Consider the following 25,840-nt stretch of genomic DNA (forward strand, 5'->3'; position numbering starts at 1 on the left):
CAAAGCAACGCTTCACGCCAGGGTGTTGCACCAGAGGAGCTGCTGTGGGAAGCTCAAGCGCAGGTACTTGGGTGCAGCAGCTCCCTCAGACAGCTGGCAACTGACAGCTGAGGCTGGGTTTCAGCTGCTGCATGCTTTGTACACTGAACGTTAAACATGAGGAAACTCTTTACATGGCTCTGTGGAATTTCTTTGCATGCATTTGCTGGTTGATAAGAAGCTCAGCGTGAGCCAGCAGCCGGCACTGCCAGCCCAGAGCCAGCCGTCTCCTGGGCTGATCCCCAGCAGTGTGGGCAGCAGGGGCAGGGAGGGGATTGTGCCCCTCTGCTGTGCTCTGCTCACAGGATCACAGGGTATTAGGGGTTGGAAGGGACCCAAGGAGATCATCCAGTCCAACCCCCCTGCCAGAGCAGGACCACACAATCTAGCACAGATCACAAAGGAACACATCCACACGGGATGCTCAGAACCCCCCTGCAGTGCTGGGGGCCAGCTCTGGCGTCCTCAGCACAGCAGAGACAGGGACCTGTTGGAGCAGGGCCAGAGGAGGCCACAGCAATGCTGGCAGGGCTCTGCTGTGAGGCCAGGCTGGGAGAGATTGGCTTGTTCAGCCTGGAGAAGACTCCATGGGCACCTTAGGGCAGCCTTCCAATACTGAAAGGTGGCTACAGGAGAGTTGGAGGAGGCCGTCTTGCAAAGGCATGGAGTGACAGGACAAGGAGTGATGGCTTCAAACTGGAAGACGAGAAATTAGGAAGAAATTCTTCTCCCTGAGGGTGGTAAGGCACTGGAACAGGCTGCCTATAGACTCATAGAATCAAGCAGGTTGGAAGAGAGCTCCAAGCTCATCCAGCCCAACCTAGCACCCAGCCCTGCTCAATCAACCAGGCCATGGCACTAAGTGCCCCAGCCAGGCTTGGCTTCAACACCTCCAGCCACAGCCATTCCACCACCTCCCTGGGCAGCCCATTCCAATGGCAAATCACTCTCTGTGAAGCTGTGGAAGCTCCAAGTCTGGAAGTGTTCTAAGCCAGACCAGATTTCTGGCTTTGCTTTGGTTTATGGTTTGGTTTGAAGTTTTCTTTTTGATTGTTTTTCAAAACTTCACCTTCTCCATTCCTTTAGTTCCTATCACAGTCAGTGCCACAATTAGGCCATGGGACAGGAGGAACAGGCAGAAAACAGTAAGTCCTAGTTTAAATAAGTACCTCCAAGGAGCCAAAGTTTACCAACCAAGCTGAAGAGCCATTGATACTTTGACAGCTCATGAGACAGTTCATCATCTTCCTCCACCTGCATGATAAGTCTGTTCTCAGCTCATTCCCTACCTTGTGGTCATAACTGATAGCTTGACTGCCACAGCACAATCATCTCCGGGTGCCTTCTACTGCCTTATTGCTTTGCATCTCAAGGTGAAAACAATCCAAGCCTCTTGGAGCAGGAACCTAGCACACCCCTGCCTCATCCACAGCGAGCCAGGGCCAGAGCAGCTGCCCCAAGGCTTTCCTGCACAGGCACACAAAATCCTGAAGCCCTGCAAAGACTTCCATTGTGTCTATTCCTTGAAGGGCTCCTTTAGCGTTCACCTTTTGCTACCAGCTGTCCTGGAGGAGAGTTTGCTCCCGATAAAAACGGCACTGAACTTCGAAAGCCAGCAGCCACGGCTGCAGGTTTGCCTGCCGGGCGCTGCGTGGGCAGGCTCCGGGCGCTGCGTGGGCAGGCTCCGGGCTGTAACGGCGCCGAGAGCTTTGCAGGGTCACCCTCCCGCAAATGCAAATTCCTGCGACTCTAAGCCTCCCAGGGTAGCTGCTACGGCCCAACCCCGCAGCCAGATGCTAGGGGCAGCGCTGTCCCCTCTTTCAAGGTGGGGCGTTAACTCCAGGATGTGATCAGCGACCACAAGCAAGCCCCGAAGCTGCTCGGAGCCCCGACGGTTAACGCCAGCCTCGGGACTGCCTCTCCCGCACTCCAGTCCTCGGGAGAAAGCAAGCACAAAAGGCACCATTTGGAGGAGGGGGGGGTGGGTAAAAAATAGCTTTTCTAGTTTCATAACGGCATGCTGTCAAGCTGGCTTCCAATTACATTTTGCCTGTGCCCTAACGCAAGCTTTGCTTCTTCCAGAAATTTCTCAGGGTTTGAGAGGCTCCTTCCTGTCCCCTGCTCGGGGGCTCCGTGCTCCACTTGGGCGCAGCACCTTCAGAGCTACAGCACCGCTCTCTGCCTTCCTGCTTCTGCAGGGACCACGCTTGCTCAGGGCCGTCCAGCGCAGCTTGAAGCCACCAAACCGCCTCTCACCTCCGCCGGGAGCCGGTGGCAGCCAGCACCCCCTGCTCGTACCGTGCCTACTTTGCATCTGAAAGTTCCTTTCCTGCAGCCACCCTGAGCAGAAAGCTGGCAGCTGCTCAGCCACTTCCACCCGCAGCCCTGCGCCGCGCTCCCGCCGGCCGAGCACCGCTGCAGGCGGGGGGGGAGAGGGCTGGGGCGAGCCTTCCCTCTTGCTTCTAGCGCGGGGACCAAGCACTCCTAGCGCTGCTCTTCTTCCTCCCCCCCCCCCCCCCACCCCTCTCTAGCAGTGGTCTGGAACAGGAGGGCAGTATGCAGCACACCGCTTTAAAGCAGCAAAGCTTCTGGAAAACCCAAACAAAAGGAACGTCACCAGGTGACGTCAGCCTATATACAGCCCTGTGTGGTCGCAGCGCATAAGCAAACCCATTCTTGTACCGCTTCCCTGAAAAGCTTTTCAGCGAACGCACTCATGCTACTCCAGGAGCTTCTCTCAGCAATAAGCCACCCATCTGCCATCAACAAGTTAGGACGAAGGGAAGCCACGGCTGCGGAGAAAGGAAACGCGAGCTTCAATTAACCAGCCGAGCAGCCCTTCCGAGGATGAAAACTTGGCTGAAGCACTGATCCCGAAATTGCCGAGCTGTCAGAGAGGATCGAGCCGGCGGTTTCAGGAGGAATATTCCGAGAGGGCATGGTGGATTTGGTTTTGCACTAGTATCAAAGGACGCTGAGCCCGGTCAGTTCTTGAAAGGCTATCTCCCGTTAGAGCCTTTTTTTTTTTTACAGACTCACGGCGTTGAGTCTAAAAACTACGACTGAATGCAAGCTCCAATGTACTCAAAAGAATGGGTAAGTTCTGCCTTTCTCTATACCTTGTGTACCGAGCGACCGGCGGTGCTTGAAAGGAGCAGTCAGGGGCTAAAAGCAGGTTTCTCTGCACTGAGCCTTACCGAGACAAAAAAAAACCAAACCAACCCAGTGTTTTCTGGTTGTGACACTGTAAACCCTCCGTGAAGGAGCTATAGACTCCTCAGTGTAATCCCCAAAGCATTCGGGTGTTGCTGTAGTTAAGTTGTCTCTCGCTTTTAGAGCTAGCGTGTCGGAAATGCATGGCAATGTTATCTGCAGTGAAATCTTCCACCGGTGATGTTCCAAGTGTACTGATGAGGCTGTCCTATCTTGTTGTTTTCCTAAATTATATCCTGCAGGCTTACATTTCAAGTGGCCATTAGGGGCTCGTATGCTGGCAGCACTATATGCAATGAGTATGGTTTTAAAAATGCTGCCTGCCTTGGGCATGGCTTGTCCACCAAAATGTCGCTGTGAGAAGCTGCTCTTTTACTGTGACTCTCAGGGGTTTCACTCAGTGCCAAACACCACTGAAAAGGGCTCGCTAGGTTTGTCACTGAGGCACAATTCTATTTCTGAACTTGAAAGGGATCAATTTGCAAGCTTCAGTCAACTTACTTGGCTTCACTTAGATCATAATCAAATTGCAACAGTCAGAGAAGATTCTTTTCAAGGACTGTATAAACTTAAGGAATTAGTCTTAAGTTCCAACAAAATCTTTCATTTGCCAAACACAACTTTTAGCCAGCTGCTTAACCTGCAGAATTTGGACCTCTCTTTTAATCAGTTATCCTCTCTGCACCCCGAGCTCTTCTACGGCCTTCGCAAGCTACAGACCTTGCACTTGCGATCCAACTCCCTGCGGACCATCCCGGTCCGCCTGTTCTGGGACTGTCGTAGCCTGGAGTTCCTGGATCTGAGCACAAACCGCTTGCGAAGTTTGGCTCGCAACGGATTTGCAGGATTAATCAAGCTGAGGGAGCTGCACCTAGAGCACAACCAGCTGACAAAGATTAATTTTGCTCACTTCCTCCGGCTGAGCAGCCTGCACACGCTCTTCTTGCAGTGGAACAAAATCAGCAACTTGACCTGCGGGATGGAGTGGACCTGGGGCACCTTAGAGAAGCTCGATTTGACTGGGAACGAAATCAAAGCCATCGACCTCACCGTCTTTGAAACTATGCCGAACCTTAAAGTCCTCCTGATGGATAACAACAAGCTCACCACTCTGGATTCCAAGATCCTCGGGTCGCTGACATCCCTCACCACCGTGGGCCTCTCCGGCAATCTGTGGGAATGCAGCCCAAAGATCTGCGCCTTGGCCACATGGTTGAGCGGCTTCCAAGGTCGGTGGGAGCACTCCATCCTCTGCCACAGCCCCGACCACACCCAGGGAGAGGATATTCTGGATGCAGTGTATGGTTTTCAGCTTTGCTGGAATTTATCAACTGTTGTCACGCCGGTGGCTACCACGTCCGCGGCTCCCACTACCGAGTACACGACAAGGATCAGCTCTTCTCATTTCCATACGGGAGACAAAGAGATTCCAACTACGGCAGGCATGGTCGTTACCACCGAAGAACAGTTCCCCGAGTCAAACAATGCCATCTTCACGCAGAGGGTAATTACAGGGACAATGGCTTTATTGTTTTCTTTCTTTTTTATCATTTTTATAGTCTTCATCTCCAGGAAGTGCTGCCCTCCCACACTAAGAAGAATCAGGCAGTGCTCAATGATTCAAAACCACAGGCAGCTCCGCTCCCAGACGCGGCTGCACATGGCAAACATGTCAGACCAAGGACCCTATAACGAGTACGAACCCACCCACGAAGGACCCTTCATCATCATCAACGGCTACGGACAGTGCAAGTGTCAGCACCTGCCGTACAAAGAATGTGAAGTATAATGCCCAGGCGGCCTCCCCAGGTCGAGTCAGATAAGTAACCTATTTTCAACTTGTAGGGGGAACCTACATCAGATTCTAATTTTTACAGAGCCTAATTTTCCAAGCTCCTCACCGGCAAAGGCTGCTCCACGGAGCGGTGCCCTGGTTTTAAGTTGTGTTTTGTCGTCTGCTTTTGGTTTTGGGTTGGTTGTTTGATTTTTGGTTTTCAAGATTAAAAAAAAACCCATTCATGTTTTCAGTGGTAGAGAAGCGATGATTGCATTTCAAACTTGGCACTCCTGGCGTGGAGAAGTCTCGAGAGATGCTCACCTCAAGCGATGTAAAACTGTTCCATGTTCTGTAATTATATGGCTGTGTGTAAACATTTCTACCCCAGGCTCCATACTCTACTTTTGCTACTGAGAAAGGATGCGAGGGAAGGACAGAGGCTGGCTGTGCAGAGCTCCGCGGGGGGACATACGCTCCGTTTGTTCCACTGCAGCTGGAGGATCCCAAACACTCCAGCTGGCTCTGCTCACTCCAAAGGCAGCCCTGGAGGAGGATTTTTTTTTATCCATCCCCCCCCCCTCCCCTTCCCGATAATTTCACTCCAGTAAGAAAGGGGAGGGGAAAGAAAAAGAGCAGCCGAGGTTCAGGTGGGGATTTCAGGGCACGGGGGAACCAGTGAATTCAGCTGAAGTACGGTTTCTCTATCTGACTTGTTGGAAAGGAGCTTGCTGAAGCTGCCAGCAGCCAGAGAAAGGAGCAGTTCAGCTGGGCACAAGTGAGCAGGCTGGGCACAAATGAGCTGGACGGCTCTGACGGCGCTCACGGAGCAGGCAGCGGAGGAAGGCTCAGGGTGAGGGCATCGATTTGAAATATGAAGTGCATTCAATTGCTGTGGGCTCTCTGCTCTGGCTGGCTGATGCTTTCCATCAACTCAGGCTAGGAACAAACAGCATCTCAACACCTGCTCATGTGTAAATATCCTTAATCAACTTTTGCTTAATTAAAAGTAAACATCAACCAGGAGGTTAAGGAGAAGTGGGAAGGAAGGAAGAAGCCTCTCTTTGTTCCCCCGCAGCTCCCTCCCCCCCCCCCCCCCCCCCCCCCCCAAGCTGAGGCTTCCTCTCAGCCTGGAAGCTATTTTCATGCACTAACTCCACTGGTTTCTCTGGAGACAGAATTAGCCCCTGTAAGATAAGCTCTCACTTGTCCTCCTCTTCTAAAATTGAAGGTAAAAAAAAAAAGAGCAAACAACGAGCCACCAAACAACCCCCTCCCCCAAATCCAACCTACCTACTGCTAAGTTAGGATAACACTGATTAGTTCCTAGAATAGTTCACCGAAGAAAATGGTTTTCTTACTGGATATGGGAGAGAATCTAAAGTAGTAAAAAAAGAAAGGAAAGAAAAAAGAGAATCCTATATAAATATATATATACACACACACACATCTCCTGGGTAAGGAGCAATGGGATTCCTTTAGCCAGAGGTCCCATCTTGCTATTTATACTGAAGCGATGAGACGGTATGTAAATAGTTGCAGATCTATGCAGCCACGGTGGTACTCGGATGCCACAGGGGTAAGAGGGGAGGGAAGGGAGAGGGGGTGGGGGATGGTAAAAGGATTCCATTCTTTTTCAAGTCAGCTGCTCCAACATTTGTAAACCACTCTAACCAAAGCTGAAAGGACCGGAGGGATGGTGAATGTCTTTTTAAGCTCTCTATATATACACCTGTATGTATAACTAAACGAAAATGTGTTGTGTCCGATGCTGCAGTGTCAAACAATTCCCAGCACCCCCTCCCCGGCGGAGGGATTCCTTGAGCAAACCAGTTAATGACAGTGTGCTAATTGTCTCGTACTCAACTGCTCAGCAAACTTTGCCAGCAGAACAATCATCGCATCCCAAAGCCGATTGCTTTCTTCGGTCTGTGTTAAGCGCTCAGTGAGGTATTTAGGGTGCAATTAGGCAGCGGTTTGATGTTGCGGTGTGAAATGAATTTATCCAAGGCCAATTACAGCAAGCTAAGTGTGACTTCTGTTCCCATCTGACATAAAAGATTTTTTTTTTTTCTTCTTTTTTTCAGTGGCTGGGTTTGGAGATGTTAATTTGCATCATTTTGCTTTCCCGTCCTGCTGCCCTTGCTACAAAACGAAGGTTGGGGGTTTTTGGTTTACTTCCCGTGGCTCTGTGCTTTAATGGAAGAGGCTCAAAGGAGCCTAACACATCTCCACAGAGGTACCTCTTGAACCCTCCTCGCTCTTTTTAGACTGTGAGGAGCTGATCTACACCTGTTCTAGGAAATCAATTACTGCTCTTAGCCGGGGACAATAAATGCTATGGGGCAGGTGGACAAAGAGCAAATATTCTGTACCATTAAATCCCGCCTGAGCCAGAAGGCCAGAGCTAAGCCAGTAAATACAGAACTGTGGTGGTGCCCAAGGGGCTTCAGCTGCCTGTAGAAAGCTTTCCTTAGAGTGAGGAAGTGCTCACAGCTCTTTCCTTACGTGCAGTTTCAGCTCTGCTCCGGGCAGGAGGGAGGGCAGCGCTGTCTCTGCAGCTGCCAGCTCCTGCCCCAGCACCTCCCGCTAACTGCCAGGACGGTCTGCACTGGAGGGAACTGGAAAGCAGGCACTTGGGGGAATGATGTTCATGTGCAGCTGAGACAAAGTCATAATTGACCTCATTAATTACACTGGCAGGCAAATAATCTGGCTGCACCATCAGATGTCAATAGTGAGCCCGGACAGCCGCAGCTGCATTTGCAGGAAGGAGTTCCACCTTTCTCCTCCACCCCAGCAGAAGCCCTTGCTGTGAGGCAGCTCTGAAGGTACCACGTCAGTCCTCTGCACGGCAGTGAGACGTGGCCACTTGACTGAAGCAGAGGTCCCTCCCAAGGAGGTGCTTTCAGCAAATCATTTTGGTTGGAAAGGATGTTCAGGCTCATCCAGTCCAACCGTTCTCTATCTCTACCAAGTCTGGTGCTAAACCGTGTCCCTCGGCACCACACCTGTGGCTTTTAAACGCCTCCAGGGGCAGAGATTCAACTACCACCCTAGGAAGCCTGTTTCAGTCTTTGAGAATCCTTTCAGTGAAGAATGTTCTTCTAAAGTCCAACCTAAACCTCCCCTGCTGCAACTTGAGGCCATTTTCTCTTGTTCAGTCACTTGTTCCTTGGGAGAAGAGCACAACCCTCATCTGGCTCCAACCAGGAGCTGTAGAGTGGAATGAGGTCTCCCCATAGCCTCCTTTTCTCCAGGTTGAACAACCTCAGTTCCCTCACCTGCTCCTCACCAGCCCTGTTCTCCAGCTTTCCCAACATCCCAGCTCTGTACAGAAACCCACTTTACTCTTTATAAGCTACTGAAGGTGAAGACAGACGCTCCAGCAGCGCTGGCTCTAATCCTCCATACCACTCGCCCCCATTTTCCAAGCATGAAAGCACTGTCGCAGCACCTCTGAAAGCAAACACGCTCAGGCACCCAACATCCCCAGTGTCTGCAGGTCCTGCAGGGAGCAAAGCAGGGGGTCAACAGCCCCAGCCTGGCACAGTCCCATTCCACCACGCTGGGGCTCTCCCTCCAACACTATCACGCAGCCAGGCTCCCAAATGCCGTGCTTTATGTCTGCCATTTCCAAACCCATTTGTTGCCAGGTTCCAGGCGTAAGCCAAGCAATTCTGCAAACATTACATTTAGGGTAACAGGTATCATAAAACTCACAGAATGTCAAACACTAGCAGTGAAGTCAGCTTGAATCCCCTTAGGAGGGACAGCGAGCGGCAGGAGAAGCCATCACTCTACACAAGGACGCGACCAGAGGCTGTTAATTTCTGCTTTATTTATTGGGTTTGTAGGAAAAGAGGAAAACACAACAACAAACCCATTACTGTCTTCCATTCTCAATGGTTTGCGACTCTTGCAGGCAAGGAGGGTACTGTAATAATTGCATTACTCAGCAGCCCTTGATTTATTTTGTTTATGGAACAAGGACCGTGATGGTTTGGTTTAAACGACTCCTGTTTCAGACCCAGCCCTGCCTGACGACAAGAGGTTGTTAACTGCCTCTCTAAGCACCACCTCTGTTGCAGGGGCTCGGTTTTTACAGACGCTAAAAGACATTCTAGGTGCTCCACGACCTCCAGACCCAGCTTCCTACAACTGTTATCAGGGCCCGTTAGAAATCAAACCGTCTCCTGCTGCTCTGCGGATCCTCATCCTGCCCAAAGATCTCCTTCCAGCCTCGCAGCAGTGACATGCAAACCCAGCAGCACAAGTTCCATTTTTGAGGCAGCACAGTGGAACAGGTCTGAATTAATGCTCCCAGTTGGCCCCTCGTTAGTCGCTCGGCATTAGATCATCCTTTAAATGCACACAACTAAGAGTTACTGGCGAAGGAGGAAAATGGGTTAGCGTTTAGTCTCCAGCAGAAGCGCTCCTCTGCAGAGAGCTCCCATTTCCTATCAGATGGAAGCATAATGAGTGCTGCTCTATCAATGTTTGCCTTTGTTTGCTTTCCCCCCCAAGCAGAAATTATCTGATTCTTCACTGATATGCTCAGCTTGAATGCAAACCTAAGCAGCCGAGCTTGTGGCCGGTGGATCCCCCCCGCTCCCTTAGAAGAGAGTGGCTTAGTGCTAACCTGTCACATCACAGCTCACAGGATGTTAGGGGTTGGAAGGGACCCAAGGAGATCATCCAGTCCAACCCACCTGCCAGAGCAGGACAATCCTATCGAACACAGATCACAGAGGTACACATCCAGACAGGCCTGGAAAGGCTCCAGAGAAGGAGACTCCACAACCGCTCTCCCTGGGCAGCCTGTGCCAGTGCTCTGGGACCTTTCCAGTCAAGAAGTTCCCCCTTGCGTTGAGGCAGAACCTCTTTTGCTGCAACTTAAACCCATTGCTGCTTGTCCTATCCCTGGGAGCAGTGATCAGAGCCTGTCCTCCCCATCCTGGCAGCCCTCAGATACTTATAAACATTCATCAAATCCCTTCTAAGTCTTCTCTTTTCCAGACTAAGCAGCCCCAGGTCCCTCAGCCTCTCCTCATAAGCCATGCCCTCCAGTCTAATCGTCCTCATAGCCCTCTGCTGGAGCCTCTCCAGCAGATCCCTGTCTCTCTTCAACTGGAAAGCCCAAAACAACACAGTATTTAAGATGAGGTCTTAGCAGGGCAGAGTAGAAGGGAAGGAGAACCTCCCTTGATCTGCTGGACACATTCTCCCTAATACACCCCAAGATCCCATCGGCCTTCTCGGCCACAAGGGCACATTGCTGTGCCATAGTTAACTTGTCAGAACCACCCAGTGGCTTTAAACCACCACAACTCTGCACTGCACACTTTTTCTCTGTGTCTAAGTTCATCTCTGCACTGCTTCCACGAAAATGAAGTTGATTTAATTTTGTGATCTGCGCAGCTATCAAAATCCATCTGTTCCGACCTATGAAACCTACCCACAAGCTGAATTTCATCTTTCTTAGGAAGTTTCCCATAAAAATTTAAAAGTTCAGAGAGGAATACAGTATTTCTCCTCCCTCCCCTCCCAAAAAAAAAAGGGACTAAGCAAGAAAAACAACCAAAATACCAAAAGCAGTTGCAGAGCAGCAGCTCTTCCCTCCCCATGCACTGCAAGAAGTCTCGCACGCTAGAACGGATGCTGGGGTTTGCATTTTAAGCCATCACACTAGCAGGATGCTTAAAGATCATTTCAGAGTCAGCTGGAAACTCAGCATTTCGCACCCTGCATTAAGATCTTTTGGAGAGGTATCTAGAGAAAAGGTGAGGGAAGCTTTGAGAGTTATCATGAAGCCTCAGACGGGGCAAAACGCCGCACGGCTTGCGTGGTCCTAGGGTTAAGCGCTGGCAAGCGACACCTCCTACCCTTCAAGCACTCCTTTGGAAAGCAACACCTCCTATCCTTCAACCACTCCTCTGGAAATGAAAACAACCCAGAAAGCAAAAGTCACCCCATTTTGGTTTTTACTAGTGAAAACATTAGGAAGTGAACTATTCTCCCAGCTTAGCGACCAGAGACAAGAGAGAGTCCCAGACGCGTTGTGTTTAACTTCTGTTTCCAAGAGCCAACTTGTGGTGGGAGGGGGTGTAAGTAATGGAGTAAAAACAAAGTGCAGTGTACAGAAAAATTTTGTTATTAAAATTGTGTATACTGTAAAAAACTGCATTTGCCTCTTTCTTCCTCCCTTTTCAAGCAGAAGAGCCAAAAGCTCAGGCTCTCGATACGTAAAGACCAGTCCACAGCCACCAGGCAAAGTGGACAAGGCAGGTTTAGGTCAGTGATTTGCCATAATCATATGGAACACTGCACACCTCCTGGTTTACTGGGTGGCTTCTCCCCAGGCAAGATGTCTCCTGACTAGCAAAACCTCTTTGTATGTGAAATATGTGAGAGTGAAACCCAAACTCTTGAGACTGAAGCCCTGTGAACACCTGGAGCAGATAGAGCACAGCTAAGAGCATCCTCTCCGGCGCAACCCAGCAGAGGTTGCCTGCAGGGCTGCAGACTCCAACTTTGGGTGCTCCCCTTGGGCTGCCATGACCACTCCTTGGTCCTGGTACCAGCCAGGAGCATGACATTTCCAACAGGACACTCAAGATGATCTGCTCCATGACATTCCCTGGCCTTGACCAAGGTCAGGCTGACAGCCCTGTCACTTCCTGGGCGCTCTTCTGACCCTCCTTGTAGGCAGACACCGCACATACTAGCCCTCCAACCCACCAGGACCTCACCAGTGTGCCAGGACTGCTGAAAAATGATAGGAGGGTGGCTTGGTGAGCAATTCTGCCAGCTCCTTCAGCACCCTTGGGTGAATCCCATCCGGTCCCATACACTCGCATGCATCTAAACGGTGCAGCAGGTCACAAACCTCCTTGGAGCTTAGGGAAGGGGAAGGCAGGGAGGTCCCAGTCCCCCAGCCCAGTTGAACAACTGCTCTTGCTCCTAAAGACTGAGGCAGAGAAAGCACTGAGCACCTCAGCCTTTGTCACCACTTTTCCTCCCTGCTCCATTCAAGGATGGAGATTCTCCTGAGCTCTCCTCCTGACGCTGAAGTATTTATAGAAACATTTTTTATTACCTTGCCAGGAGTTTAGCAAGGACAAACAATCCCCAGCATTTAGAGATGTCAAGCCAGCAAGACATCTCTTCAGCTCTGACTTCCAGCCATCTAGAAAGTGTCAGAAATGCAGTCCCTGTGCAAGAAGTGTCCTTTTGATGGGCTACAGCACCGAACAGAGCATGCAGAACCACGGTGTTCCAGTAAGAGGGGGAAGTTGGGATTTAGAGCAGGGATAAGCTCACAGGCACAACCCCCAAAGCCTTGCTACCACAGCTTAACAAAAGAACAAGCTTCAGGATGTTCTGAGATGATTACACACACCAAGCTGCCAGCTAAAATCATTTTAGTAACTAAGCCCTAGCTGCATCTTCCTTCCCCCCCCCCACCCCTGCACAAGGTTTGGCTGGAACAAGTTCTCAAGGGTTTTAAATGTCAGCTGGCTAACTGCCTCTCAAATCCTTCTAACACTTCAAAGCAGCACATGATAAATCTATTCTCTTAAACTCTCCAAGAGCCACATTTGGAGATAAAAGGGAAAAAACCTCCCTCTCAAATGCAAAACCAGTTGTTCTCACAAGCAAAGGTAAGACAGATAAGAGGGGAGCAAAAGAAGAGTATTTGACTATGCAAAACCTTTCAATCCAATTAGTAATAAGGAAACATCAACATCACTAGCAGCTTCCTTTTAAATGTAGGCTGTGTTAACTGCAGAAAAGCCTGGAGACTGAAGAACCTGATCTGAGTGGACTGCACAAATGGAGTGAAAATTGCAGCACGTTTGGGAAGGTGCCAGCCCCCTCCCCCAGTGAGCAGAGGGGCTAAGGGGCAGCATCCCTTCCAAGTGCTCATCCAATGGAAAAGCCAGTGCTCATCTCGTCTGGAAGCTGCTCTGCAGGAAAGAGGCTTCATGGAATCAGCCCTACCTACACACAGCTTCAAGATCATGAAGGTACTAGAAAAGATACAGGAGGGCTGGGGAGGGACTGTTCAGAAGGGTCTGTGGTGACACAAGCATAGAATCAACCCGGTTGGAAAAGACTTAAATACTGTGAAGCTTTGTGCCTGTAGAGAGTTTCTCAACTGTGGGTCTACAAGAAGGCCAGGAAGGGACTTTTGACAAGGGCTTGTATTGATAGAGTCATGCAATCAAGCAGGTTGGAAGAGAGCTCCAAGCTCATCCAGTCCAACCTAGCACCCAGCCCTACCCAGTCAACCAGACCATGGCACTAAGTGCCCCAGCCAGGCTCTGTTCCAACACCTCCAGGCACAGTGACTCCACCACCTCCCTGGGCAGCCCATTCCAATGCCAATCACTCTCTCTGCCAGGAGCTTCCTCCTAACATCCAGCCTGAACCTCCCCTGGCACAGCTTGAGACTGTGTCCCCTTGTTCTGTTGCTGCTTGCCTGGCAGCAGAGCCCAACCCCACCTGGCTACAGCCTCCCCTCCAGGTAGTTGTAGGCAATGAGGGGCAGTGGTTTGAAACTGGAACAGGGAAGATTTAGGTTGGATATCGGAAGGAAGTTCTGCACAATGAGGGTAGTGAGATATTGGAACAGGTTGCCCAGGTTGAGGCCATGTCCCTACAGATGTTCAAGATCAGCCTTGATGTGGCCCTGGGCAGCCTGCTCTAGTTGGAGGTGTCCCTGCTGCCTGCAGGGGGTTGCACAAGATGACCTTTGAGGCTCCCTTCCAACTCGATGCATTCTTTGCATCTGTGTGCAAACTACTGGACTACAATGAATCCAAGCTTTAATTGTCAGAACAGACATGAGGAACCAGGAGCTCTGGGAGTCATCTTGCAAGAATTTCTTTACACCAGAAAGGTGGTGAAAGCCTGTCCCAGGTTGCCCAAAAAGGGTGACAGAAGCCCCATAACGGAAACCATTCCAAGTCAGGTTGTTTGGGGCACTGAGCAACATGCTCCAGTTGCAGATGTCCCTGCTGACTGCAAGGGGGTTGGACTGGATGAGCTTTAAAGGTCCTTTCCAACCCAAAGCTCTCTGAGATCCTATGAAATCAAACCAAGAATTACAACTGCCTCAACAACAAAACACAGCAGCTAAACCTCCTCGCGCATCACAGAAGCGAAGCACACACAGCAAACGTTCCTGGGCCAAGAGGTAACCAAACCATGATTTTAGTCCAGTATCTTAAACTGCTTTTCATCAACAAGGTCTGAAAAATTGGACTTTCTTAGTCTGCTAAAAGGACAAGTCCAAAGACTTAAAATACACACAAAAATCATGTGAGACCTTCTGAAGTTGGCGGCGTAAGAAAACAGCAGAGTTAAATGCGAGGTCTTCTCCTGGGTGTGTAACACAAACACTTCCAAAACACACAGAAGCAGAACTGAAGTGCTGCTTTCTCCTACCAGGATTTTAAGAAGCTAATAAATCTTTTTTTTTTAGAAGGGTATTTAAGTGCTGTTCAAGTCATTCACTGCTTGTAACAGCCTCTGCTGCTTGTACTCAAAGCAAAGAGCTAAGTGCTGGGTTTCCTCTTCCACCAGTCCTTAGCCCTGATCGGGAGAGGTGCACTATAGAATCACAGAATCATAGAATCAAGCAGGTTGGAGAAGACCTCCAAGCTCATCCAGCCCAACCTAGCACCCAGCCCTATCCAGTCAACCAGACCATGGCACTAAGTGCCTCATCCAGGCTTTTCTTGAAGACCTCCAGGGACGGTGCCTCCACCACCTCCCTGGGCAGCCCATTCCAATGCCAATCACTCTCTCTGCCAACAACTTCCACCTAACAGCCAGCCTAGACCTCCCCTGGCACAACTTGAGACTGTGTCCCCTTGTTCTATTGCTGTTTGCCTGGGAGAAGAGGCCACCCCCCACCTGGCTACAATGTCCTTTCATGTAGCTGTAGACAGCAATGAGGTCACCCCTGAGCCTCCTCTTCTCCAGGCTGCACACCCCCAGCTCCCTCAGCCTCTCCTCCACTTCAAAAAAGCAGCCTCAATTCCTGAAAGGTCTTGAAGCCAGTGGAAAAGCTTCATCCCTCAAGAAGGCTCTTAAATAATGAATAAGCCATCATTCCTTACAGTCAAAAGCAATTAATTTGCTGTATTATAATCAGGAGAATAAATCTGGAAGCCCCACTCCGACGGCTCCGAATCCGCAGGTAGTGTCACAGCTGAATTTTTAATCTCCAAGTACAGGGGCAATGAGGACTTGTGCTGTTTAAACACAATCTCCTACCAAACAGAACAGCTTCACTGCATATTTAATAGGTAGAAGGGGTTTGGGAGACCACAGGAGATTCAAAGACAGCACTAGCTACAGAGACGGCATTTCAAGCGGAAAGGTCCTTCCGAGATGCTTCTCAATGGCAGAGCTACCAAAATTCTGGAGATAGCCTTCCTGATGTGGACAAAAAAAGCTTCTTGCAAAAAGCAGGTTCACTTGTGTGTTTGCTAAGAGCTCAAAGCCTGCAGAGGAGTGTTAATGCAGAGCCCAGCTTTACCCTACAGCAAGGATTCTTAGCAGCATGCATTTGCTCCCTTCCCTTTAACTAGCCCCTAAATAATCCATCACGTACCCAGAGCCTCTGCCTCAAGAGCTGTGTGCTGTTAGCTGGGACTATCCACTCCTGCCCTCAAAGAGATTGTTTTGACCCTGATGCCACCTGATTTTTTTATGTATATATTTTGGAGAAGAGGGGAAAACAAAAAACCCAACCCAAAAGCCACCTACAGAATTAGTAGAGCTCTTAGGGAAAGCTAATAATGAGAGCAGCTGTTAGCAGGGAGAGCAGGGACAGAGACTACAAGCCAGTTTCCATCTGTACAGGCAGCACCCAGCAGTTAACGAGGTGCAAACACAGCAGCACTCCCCTGCACTGCAGACACTTTCAGAAGCTTGGTTAACAAGCTGAGCTTCAGATCACATTTCTGCTCCCCCAGACTGACTCACCTGACCCAGAACATCTGACTCAGGGAATCACAGAATGGTTTGGGTTGGAAGAGACCTCCACAAGTCATTTAGTCCAACACTCCTGCAGTCAGCAGGGACATCTTCCACTAGATTGGGCTGCCCACAGACTTCTCAAGCTTGACCTTGAATATCTCCAAGGATGAAGCCTCAGCTACCTCCCTGGGCAACCTGTTTCAAGGTTTCACCACTCCCATAGTGCAGAACTTGTTCCTAACATCCAATCTAAATCCGCTCTGCTCTAGTTTGAAGCCATTGTCCTATCACTGCAGGGCTTTGCAAACAGTCCCTCTGCAGCCTTCTTGTCGCCACCCTCAGGCACTGGAAGGCTGCCCTAAGGTCTCCCTGGAGCCTTCTCTTCCCCAGGCTGAACACCCTCAGCCTGTCCTCACAGCAGAGCTGCTGCAGACCCCTGCTTGTTTCTATGAACATCCTCAGCAGGCAGCTATCAAAGGATGCCAGCCAGGAACAAGCTCCTAGGTTGGGAAAAGCAGACAGCAGGCCATTCTGCAAGCCCCCAGGCCCAGCTGCATACCTCTCATTTAAAGAGCAAGAGATATTAAAGCATCATCTCTGTTGTCCTCAGGACAAGACAGCATGCTTCAGTAAAGATGAGGAACCACTTATTGATCACATCTAGCCCTGCAGCATCCTGTCCCCAAACCAACAGCAACATCTGTTCTACAGAAGTCTGCAGAGACTTAGCATTAACTCCACACTTCAAATTCTGCTTGAATAATTTAAAGGTTAAGAAATTCCTCCTCAATCTTTCCAGATAGTCCTAAAAATGGAAATGGCAGAGTTGCTGCTTCCAGGTAGGGCAGATTCCTAGCACAGAGCTGCAAGGCAGACTCACAGCACAAGTAGCCAACTCCAGTAGCTCTAACAGGAGCTGGAAGCTCTGTGGGTATCAAGGGCTTATCTTTAGGGTCCAGGTCTTCAAGAACTGAACAGCCACAGGGCAGGCAGGCAGGGAAAGCCATCTCTAGTTTATATTCTTCTCTATGGACGACTGCTTTAGCTCTGGGACTTCCATTAACACTGTGGCAGCTGTGGAGCTCAGAAACAGGAGAGCTTTGACTGCATGACAGATGCCTTTTGCCTGCAATTAGCATCCAGGCCTGAGACACCAGAAAGTGCAAGAAAGGCTAAGGTTAGACATTAGGTTGAACTAGAGGAAGCAACATAGCAAGTGCTGGCAGGTGCTATATCTCTAACATGACTCCTGAGAGAACAGAAGTACCAGATGCCTTCAATAAGTTACTGCACTCTGTACTGACAGTTCACTTCTTGGGGGACACTGGCACAGGGTGTCCAGGGAAGTTGTGCATGTCCCCTCCCTGGAGGTGTTCAAGGCCAGGTTGGATGAGGCCTTGAGCAACTTGGGTTAGTGGTAGGTGTCCCTACCCATGGCAGGAGGGTTGGAAGTGGATGATCCAGTTTAAGAGGGACAGGGATCTGCTGGACAGGGACTACAAGGATGATTATGAGACTGGAACATGGCCTGGTGAGGAGAGGCTGAGGACAAGGAGCTGCAGCACAGGAGGTTCCAGCTCAACACAAGGGGGAACTTCTTGCCTGGAAGGGTCCCAGAGCCCTGGCACAGGCTGCCCAGAGAGGTTGTGGAGTCTCCTTCTCTGGAGCCTTTCCAGGCCTGTCTGGATGTGTTCCTGTGTGCCCTGAGCTAGATTGTACAGTCCTGTACTGGCAGGGGGGTTGGACTCAAAGATCCTTTTGGGTCCCTTCCAACCCCTGATATCCTGTGATCCTTGAGGTCCCATCCAACCCAACCCATTCCAGGACTGTATGACCTGTGCACCCTTCCTGAAAGCACAGTGGCATGCTCAGGGTGCCACAGGCTTTAGCTGGGTATGGCTCTCTGATGTGAGCGGAGGGCAAGCCTCCAGGCCAGCTAGAGGATGCCAGGCTTTTGGATGAGTGGCATCTGCTGCCCACAGTTAAAACAAGTGAACACTCACAGAGCCCACCACATAGCAGAATGTGACCATGACATGAGGACAAAGGCACATAAGGTATTTACAGACCACACCTGCAACCTCGAGATACCTCCAGGGCTGGCAACTGCCGAAGAAGCTGCAGTGCCTCTCCCACTCCAAGGTTTGGATTTGTCAGCAATGTTTTTCATACTTGTTGACAAATCTGAAACCCAGAGAAAAGAAAATCACCACTTTGTTCCACCTCTGACAAGCATTTGTGGAAGAAATTCAAAGCTCTTGCTCCAATGCTGCAGATGTGTCTTCAAGAGCAGGGACCAAGACAGCAACCACCACCTGACACACAGCAAGGTCCTTGGGCAAAGAGAGCAGCAACATTACATGGGGACCTGGCACATGCAGCATAGAATCAGCCAGGTTGGAAGAGAGCTCCAAGCTCAGCCAGCCCAACCTAGCACCCAGCCCTATTCACTCAACCAGACCATGGCACTAAGTGCCCCAGCCAGGCTTGGCTTCAACACCTCCAGCCACAGCCACTCCACCACCTCCCTGGGCAGCCCATTCCAATGCCAATCACTCTCTCTGACAACAACTTCATCCTAACAGCCAGCCTAGACCTCCCCTGGCACAGCTTGAGACTATTCCTCCTTGTTCTGTTGCTGGCTGCCTGGCAGCAGAGCCCAACCCCACCTGGCTACAGCCTCCCTGCAGGCAGCTGCAGGCAGCAATGAGCTCTGCCCTGAGCCTCCTCTGCTGCAGGCTGCACCCCCCCAGCTCCCTCAGCCTCTCCTCACAGGGCTGTGCTCCAGGCCCCTCACAGCTTTGGCGCCCTCCTGTGGACACTTTCCAGCACCTCAACATCTCTCTTGACTTCAGGAGCCCAGAACTGGACACAGCACTCCAGGGGTGTCCTGAGCAGTGCTGAGCACAGGGGCACAAGAACCTCCCTTGTCCTGCTGCCCACACTGCTCCTCAGCCAGCCCAGGATGCCATTGGCTCTGCTGCCCACCTGGGCACACTGCTGCCTCCTCTGCAGCTCCTCTCTGCCAGCACCCCCAGGTTCCTCTCTGCCTGGCTGCTTTCAGCCACTCTGTCCCCAGCCTGTAGCAATCCCCCTCCTCTAACAGCTCAGGATTGCTCCAGGAGCCCCTGAGGACTAGGAGCTCCCTGACAGCACGCTATAAAACATGGCAAACAAACCAAAGCCCTGCCAGGGTGGAGCAGGCCTCCACTGCACCCTGCAGATAAATTTCAGGGATATTACCTCTGCATATCTGCAACTGTCTGTGGACAACAATTACCTTGACAAAGCACAACAATGAGTGTCCAGAGACACATCCCAATGAGCTGATGCTACCAGACTGAGACTGCTTCCTCTTTCTTAGTGGGCACTCTATCATATGAATACACTACAGTGAAACTGCATCATCAAGAGAGGAACTTTCTGACACCTCCTTTTACTGCCCTTTTATTCAGAAAGAGCAATCTTCACCAGGCACATTAGGAAGTGATCATCAGCTTTACAAACAGCTTCAACTGTTCATGCAAACCTGGCTGCCTGCAGCAAGTTCTGCTCACTGCATCTCCTCTGCCTTCATTCTCTGCTGCATCTGCCAACAACAGAACTGTGCTCACTGACCAGCAGACACTCACTGGGACCCAAATGCAAGGAAGCCACTTGAAAAAGATGAGGTTATCATAGAATGGTTTAGGTTGGAAGAGACCTCAAAGATCATTCAGTAGTTCCAACATCCTGCCATAGGCAGGGACACCTCCCACTAGAACAGGTTGCTCAAGGCCTCATCCAACCTGGCCTTGAATACCTCCAGAGAGGTTGTGGTGCACAGAAGCACAGAATGTGCTCCACAACCTCCTGGGCAACCTGTGCCAGGGTCTCACCAACCTCAACCTGTGCCAGTGTCTCACCACCCTCACTGCAAAGAGCCCTTTCCTAACATCTAGTTTGGATCTCCCCTCTGCCACTTCAAACCCATTCCTCCTCCTCCTGTCATTACAAGACCTTCTCAATAGACCCTCCCCAGCCCTCCTGCAGCCCCTTTCAGATCCTGGAAGGCCACTCCAAGGGCTCGTCAAAGCCTCTTCCTCTCCAGGCTGCACAGCCCCAACTCTCTCAGCCTGTCCTCATAGCAGAGCTGCTGCAGCCCTCTGAGCATCTTGGTGGCTTCCTCTGGACTGGCTCCAACACTTCCATGTCCTTCTTGTGCTGGGGGCTCCAGAACTGCACACAGTACTCCAATAACAACCCAACTACCTCTGAACCATTAACCACAGACACATGGATGATTAAGATGATAACAGAACAGATGTGACACAGTAAATGCAACCAAACAAGATGAAACAGATGCAAGCAGTGCTCTTGGGGCACTATCCCAAAGCTGTGTTTCAAATCAAAAGTTCATCCCCTAAAACACCTCACTAATGGGGAAGTTCATCTGTAGAAGGCAGAAAAGCTTCTAAAAAACCCAAACAGTTTTAAGAAGAGTTTGTTCCTCTGCAGTGGGCACAAACTGGAAGTCAGGAGGTCCTGTCTGAACAGGGAGAGAAATTTCTTTAGTGTGAGAGTGCTGGAGGCCTGGAGCAGGCTGCCCAGAGAGGCTGTGGAGCACTTCCAACCTCCTCTGGCCATTGTGATCCTGGGCAAGCTGCTTTGGGTGCCCTGCTTTAGCAGGGAGGTTGGACTGGATGTTCTCCAGAGGTCCCCTCCAACTCAAACAGACTGGATTCTGTGTCACACTCTGTAGAGATCCATAGAATTGTCAGGGCTGGAAGGGACAGCACAAACATCTCTGACTAAACAAAAATCTCCTTCCCATGGAAGGAAACTAAACCTCTCAAGGGTTTCTCAGCCTGCAGCCCTTGCACAGGCATTGCAGAATCATAGCAGTGTCAGGGTTGGAAGGGACCTCAAGGATCATCTAGTTGCAAACCTCCCTGCTGTGGGCAAGGACACCTCAACACTAGAGCAGTTTGCTCAGAGACCCAATTCCAGGACAGAGATCAACTCATCATCATCTCCATCAATGACATTGATGAGGGCACAGTGTCTGCTCAGCAGGTTTGCTGCTGACACCAAGCTGGGAGGCTTGGCTGAGACAGCTGAAAGCTGTGAGGCCATCCAGAGAGACCTGGGCACAAAGCAGGGCACAGAGGAACCAGATGAAGCTCAACAAGGACAAGTGCAGAGTCCTGCACCTGGGGAGGGAGAATAAACTGCACCAGGACAGGCTGGGAGGTGATCTGCTGGAGAGCAGCCCTGGGGAGAGGGACCTGGGGGATAACATCCATGGGGCAGCAATGTGCCCTGGGGGCCAAGGAGGGATCTTGCAGTGTATTAAGAAGAGTGTGTCCAGCAGATCAAGGGAGGTTCTCCTCCACCTCTACTGAGCCCTGCTGAGACCTCATCTTGAATAGTGAGTTTGATTTTGGGCTCCCCAGCTGCAGAGGGACAGGGATCTGCTGGAGAGGGTCCAGCAGAGGCTACAAGGATGATGAGGGGACTGCAGCACTGCCTGATGAGGAGAAGCTGAGGGACCTGGGGTTGCTTAGTCTGGAGAAGAGAAGACTGAGAAGGGATTGAATCAATGTTTACAAATATCTAAGGGCTGGGGGTTAGGGGGGGGACACAGGCTCTGCTCACTGCTCCCTGGGATTGGACAGCAGCAATGGATGGAAGCTGCAGCACAGGAGGTTCCAGCTCAACACAAGGAGGAACTTCTTGACTGGAAGGGTCCCAGAGACCTGGCACAGGATGCCCAGAGAGGTTGAGGAGTCTCCTTCTCTGGAGCCTTTCCAGGCCTGTCTGGATGTGTTCCTGTGTGCCCTGAGCTAGACTGTGTGGTCCTGCTCTGGCAGGAGGGGGGTTGGACTGGATGATCTCCTTGGGTCCCTTCCAACCCCTAATATCCTGTGATCTCAGTACCAGACACCTTGTTTACTACCTTAACCAACTACTTCAGGTTATCTCTGTCTACACAAGTACCAGATGACCTTATCCTAACCCACACCTCTTAAAATTACATCTGGTACTTCACAGGTAGCTTTTTTTCTGAGCTTCTCACCCATTACCAGCTGCAGAACCTCAGCTCTCTTGGTTTCTAAACCTCCACCTACTCCAAGCATTGCTCAGTTGCCATAAACAGGTAAACTATAAATACAGCAATATTTTTCTCCCAGGTTTGGGTTTTGTTAAAAATACATCAGCACATCCTGTTTCCTACACCTGCTTATGCAAGAGAAACAGTTTAAAGCACTGCCAGGATCAGGACCAAGTGACAAATCCACACAGGTGCCGCAGATTGCTCACCAAGACAAGGTGAAAATCAGGATAAAGAACATGAGAACAGGTTTCAGTCATCTGAGCCAGGGGGGAAAACAACTCTACACAACCATCCTGAACAGGAGGACTCCTTTGTGTCCTTCTACCAAGCTATTACACAGCCTGAGTCCTGTTTTGACAACTGGTTTGGTTATTTCTTTAGGGTTTCTGTAATGCAGTTAATAATCAGGAAAGGCCAAATTTACCAGCATGGTATCAAAAGCATTCCACTGCCTTTGAAACAGGTATTTCAAATTCAGGGAACATATTTCCAGTCACTTCATTAATATATAAAGAAAAAAAAAACCCTCTCCTCCAAAAGTCTTAACTTGCCTCATAGCAGAGCTATCATTTGCAATCAGCCTCTCGCCGAGCCTGTTGCTTAGTGAAAAGGGGGGGAAGAATAAATCAGGAGAGCACACAGCTTAGTTTCCTTCCAAATTTCACACCAGCTTCTAACTCCAGTGGTAGCTGACCAAAATCTTCAGGACTGCTCCAGGCTACAACCCATTCCTAATCCCTGCAATTTAGAATCATAGAATCGAGCAGGTTGGGAGAGACCTCCAAGCTCAGCCAGCCCAACCTAGCACCCAGCCCTGCCCAACCAACCAGACCATGGCACTAAGTGCCCCAGCCAGGCTTGGCTTCAACACCTCCAGCCACAGCCACTCCACCACCTCCCTGGGCAGCCCATTCCAATGCCAATCACTCTCTCTGCCAGGAACTTCCTCCTAACATCCAGCCTAGACCTTCCCTGGCACAGCTTGAAACTGTGTCCCCTCGTTCTGTTGCTGGCTGCCTGGCAGCAGAGCCCAACCCCACCTGGCTACAGCCTCCCTGCAGGCAGCAATGAGCTCTGCCCTGAGCCTCCTCTGCTGCAGGCTGCACCCCCCCAGCTCCCTCAGCCTCTCCTCACAGGGCTGTGCTCCAGGCCCCTCCCCAGCCTTGCTGCCCTTCTCTCAACACCTTCCAGCACCTCAACATCTCTCTGCAATGGAGGAGCCCAAAACTGGACACAGCACTCGAGGTGTGGTCTGACCAGTGTTTAGTACAGGGGCACAAGAACCTCCCTGCTCCTGCTGCCCACACTGCTCCTCAGCCAGCCCAGGATGCCAGTGGCTCTGCTGCCCACCTGGGCACACTGCTGCCTCCTCTGCAGCTCCTCTCTCCCATCACCCCCAGGTCCCTTTCTTCCTGGCTGTTCTCCATCCACTCTGTCCCAAGCCTGTAGCACTGCTTGGAGTTGTTGTAGCCAAAGTGCAGAACCCTGCCCTTGGCCTTGTTCAGTCTCATCCCATTGGCCTCTGCCCACCCATCCAGCCTGTGCAGGTTCCTCTGTAGGGCTCTCCTACCCTCCAACACATCAATACCTGCTCCTAGCTTGGTGTTTTATCTGCAACTTGTTCTAGAACTCCCACTCCAGGGCAACGCAAAAGCACAAAGTAATTTTGGTTTGTTTTTTCACCTGGAATGCAGGGGAGGAGGGGAAGGGATGAAGAGAGATCCCTGTACAGTCTGGAAAAAATACAAACTGTTTCTCAGAATGTTTTGTGCCACTGCCAGGTAGTGAAGCTACTAATGGAGAAGCTACTTCTGGGGGCTGCAGAAGTGAACAGCAGAGATTTTATGGCGTAGCACACAGGAGTTCATAGACTCATAGAATGGTTTGGGTTGGAAGGGACCTTGGAGATCATCCAGTTTCAACTCCCCTGCCATGGGCAAGGACACCTTCCACCCACCCAGGCTGCTCAAGGCTTCATGCAGCACCTCAAGGCAAGGGTCATCCACAGTCTCCCTGAGCAGCCTGTTCCAGTATCTCCTCACCCTCACTGGAAAGAATTTCTTCCATGTCTCCAGTCTCACTTTCCCCTCTTCCAGCTCAAAGCCATTGCCACTCAATCCTGTCATTCCAAGCCTTTGTCACAAATCCCTCTCCAGTACCCCCTTGGGTACTGAAAGGCTGCTCTGAGATCTCCCTGGAGCCTTTTCTTCTCCAGCCTGAACAGCCTCACATTATAATATATATATGTATTTATACACACACATAAACACACCTCTGCATTTCCACCACCAAGACAAAACTGTCTATTCAGACAGGTAAAGAATGGCAAGAAAATGCCAAAAGGAAAAAAAAAAAAACAGAAAACACAACCTCAAAACAAACCAAGGAAAAAAATGACCCTGCAACACCATGCATCTTGTCCTTAAGAGCTAGAAAGCAAGCTGAAAGCAGCAGCAATACATCATGTGCTAAAACTGAGTTTTCATTGAACTGAGGTTCTCCCAGTTTCCATTAAATCATGATGCTAGGGCAAAGGTCAGACTCCACCATCCAGACTTTGGCCCCAGCATGAATAAAGTGAAGGTATCTGAAGTCTTTTGCAAAAGGTTTATGGTTCCTGTTACCTTGAAGCTGTTTTCCAGCTGAGCTCCAAAAGACAGGCTGAAAGGCTCTAAGCTGTTCTGCCAGGTCCCCCCAACCCTTCAGAAGGGATTGGACTAAATCTCCAGAGGTCCCTTCCAATGCCAGCCCCTCCAAAAGACAGGCTGAAAGGCTCTAAGCTGTTCTGCCAGGTCCCCCCAACCCTTCAGAAGGGATTGGACTAAATCTCCAGAGGTCCCTTCCAACGCCAGGTATTCTGTCATGCAGCAGCATGCATCCTCCACAGAGATAACCATGTGCTGGCAGGTCATGCCAGCTCAACAGATGTACTGTCCAGGCTCTATCTGACACAGCTCCAGCCATGAAGGGGTTAATTTGTGGTGGCTGTGAGAAATGTGAATAGAATCATAGAATCATAGAATCAACCAGGTTGGAAGAGACCTCCAAGATCATCCAGTCCAACCTAGCACCCAACCCTAGCCAGTCAACCAGACCATGGCACTAAGTGCCTCATCCAGGCTTTTCTTGAAGACCCCCAGGGACGGTGCCTCCACCACCTCCCTGGGCAGCCCATTCCAATGCCAATCACTCTCTCTGTGAAGAACTTCTTCCTAACATCCAGCCTATACCTACCCTGGCACAACTTGAGACTGTGTCCCCTTGTTCTATTGCTGGTTGCCTGGGAGAAGAGGCCACCCCCCACCTGGCTACAATGTCCCTTCAAGTAGTTGTAGGCAGTAATAAGGTCACCCCTGAGCCTCCTCTTCTCCAGGCTAAACAGGCCCAGCTCCCTCAGCCTCTCCTCATAGGATTTGTGCTCAAGGCCCCTCACCAGCTTTGTTGCCCTTCTCTGGACATGTTCCATCACCTCAACATCCTTCTTGACTTGAGGGGCCCAGAGCTGGACACAGCACTCAAGGTGTGGCCTGAGCAGTGCTGAGTACAGGGGAAGAATAACCTCCCTTGACCTACTGGCCACACTGCTCCTGATGCAGGTCAGGATGCCATTGGCTTTCCTGGCCACCTGGGCACACTGCTGGCTCATCTTCAGCTTAGCTGTGGCACCCTGCTCCTTCAGGAGCTCCCAGGCTGGTGGTATTCCTCTTCTCTTCACTCCCCCC

General features: G+C 50.7%; 2 protein-coding genes across 4 annotated transcripts in view; one reads left to right on the forward strand and one right to left on the reverse strand.

Moving 5' to 3' along the window:
- The window catches only part of CTNNA1 (catenin alpha 1), a 208,911-nt gene that overhangs the window by 97,955 nt on the left and 85,116 nt on the right, over nucleotides 1–25,840 (reverse strand). The gene's annotated exons all lie outside the window — the stretch shown is intronic.
- On the forward strand, nucleotides 2,557–5,217 carry LRRTM2 (leucine rich repeat transmembrane neuronal 2). 3 transcript variants are annotated; one of them, XM_064161489.1, is made up of 2 exons: nucleotides 2,557–3,135; nucleotides 3,495–5,217. In XM_064161489.1, the coding sequence occupies exons 1-2, from the start codon at nucleotides 3,132–3,134 to the stop codon at nucleotides 5,039–5,041; spliced, it is 1,551 nt and encodes a 516-aa protein (XP_064017559.1). In that variant the 5' UTR covers nucleotides 2,557–3,131; the 3' UTR covers nucleotides 5,042–5,217. The 3 variants fall into 3 exon arrangements, with proteins under 3 accessions (XP_064017559.1, XP_064017560.1, XP_064017561.1); XM_064161490.1 differs by having other exon boundaries at nucleotides 3,923–5,217; XM_064161491.1 differs by having other exon boundaries at nucleotides 3,944–5,217.

The sequence above is a fragment of the Pogoniulus pusillus genome, chromosome 22 (genome assembly GCF_015220805.1).
Source record: "Pogoniulus pusillus isolate bPogPus1 chromosome 22, bPogPus1.pri, whole genome shotgun sequence".
Lineage (NCBI taxonomy): Eukaryota > Metazoa > Chordata > Aves > Piciformes > Lybiidae > Pogoniulus > Pogoniulus pusillus.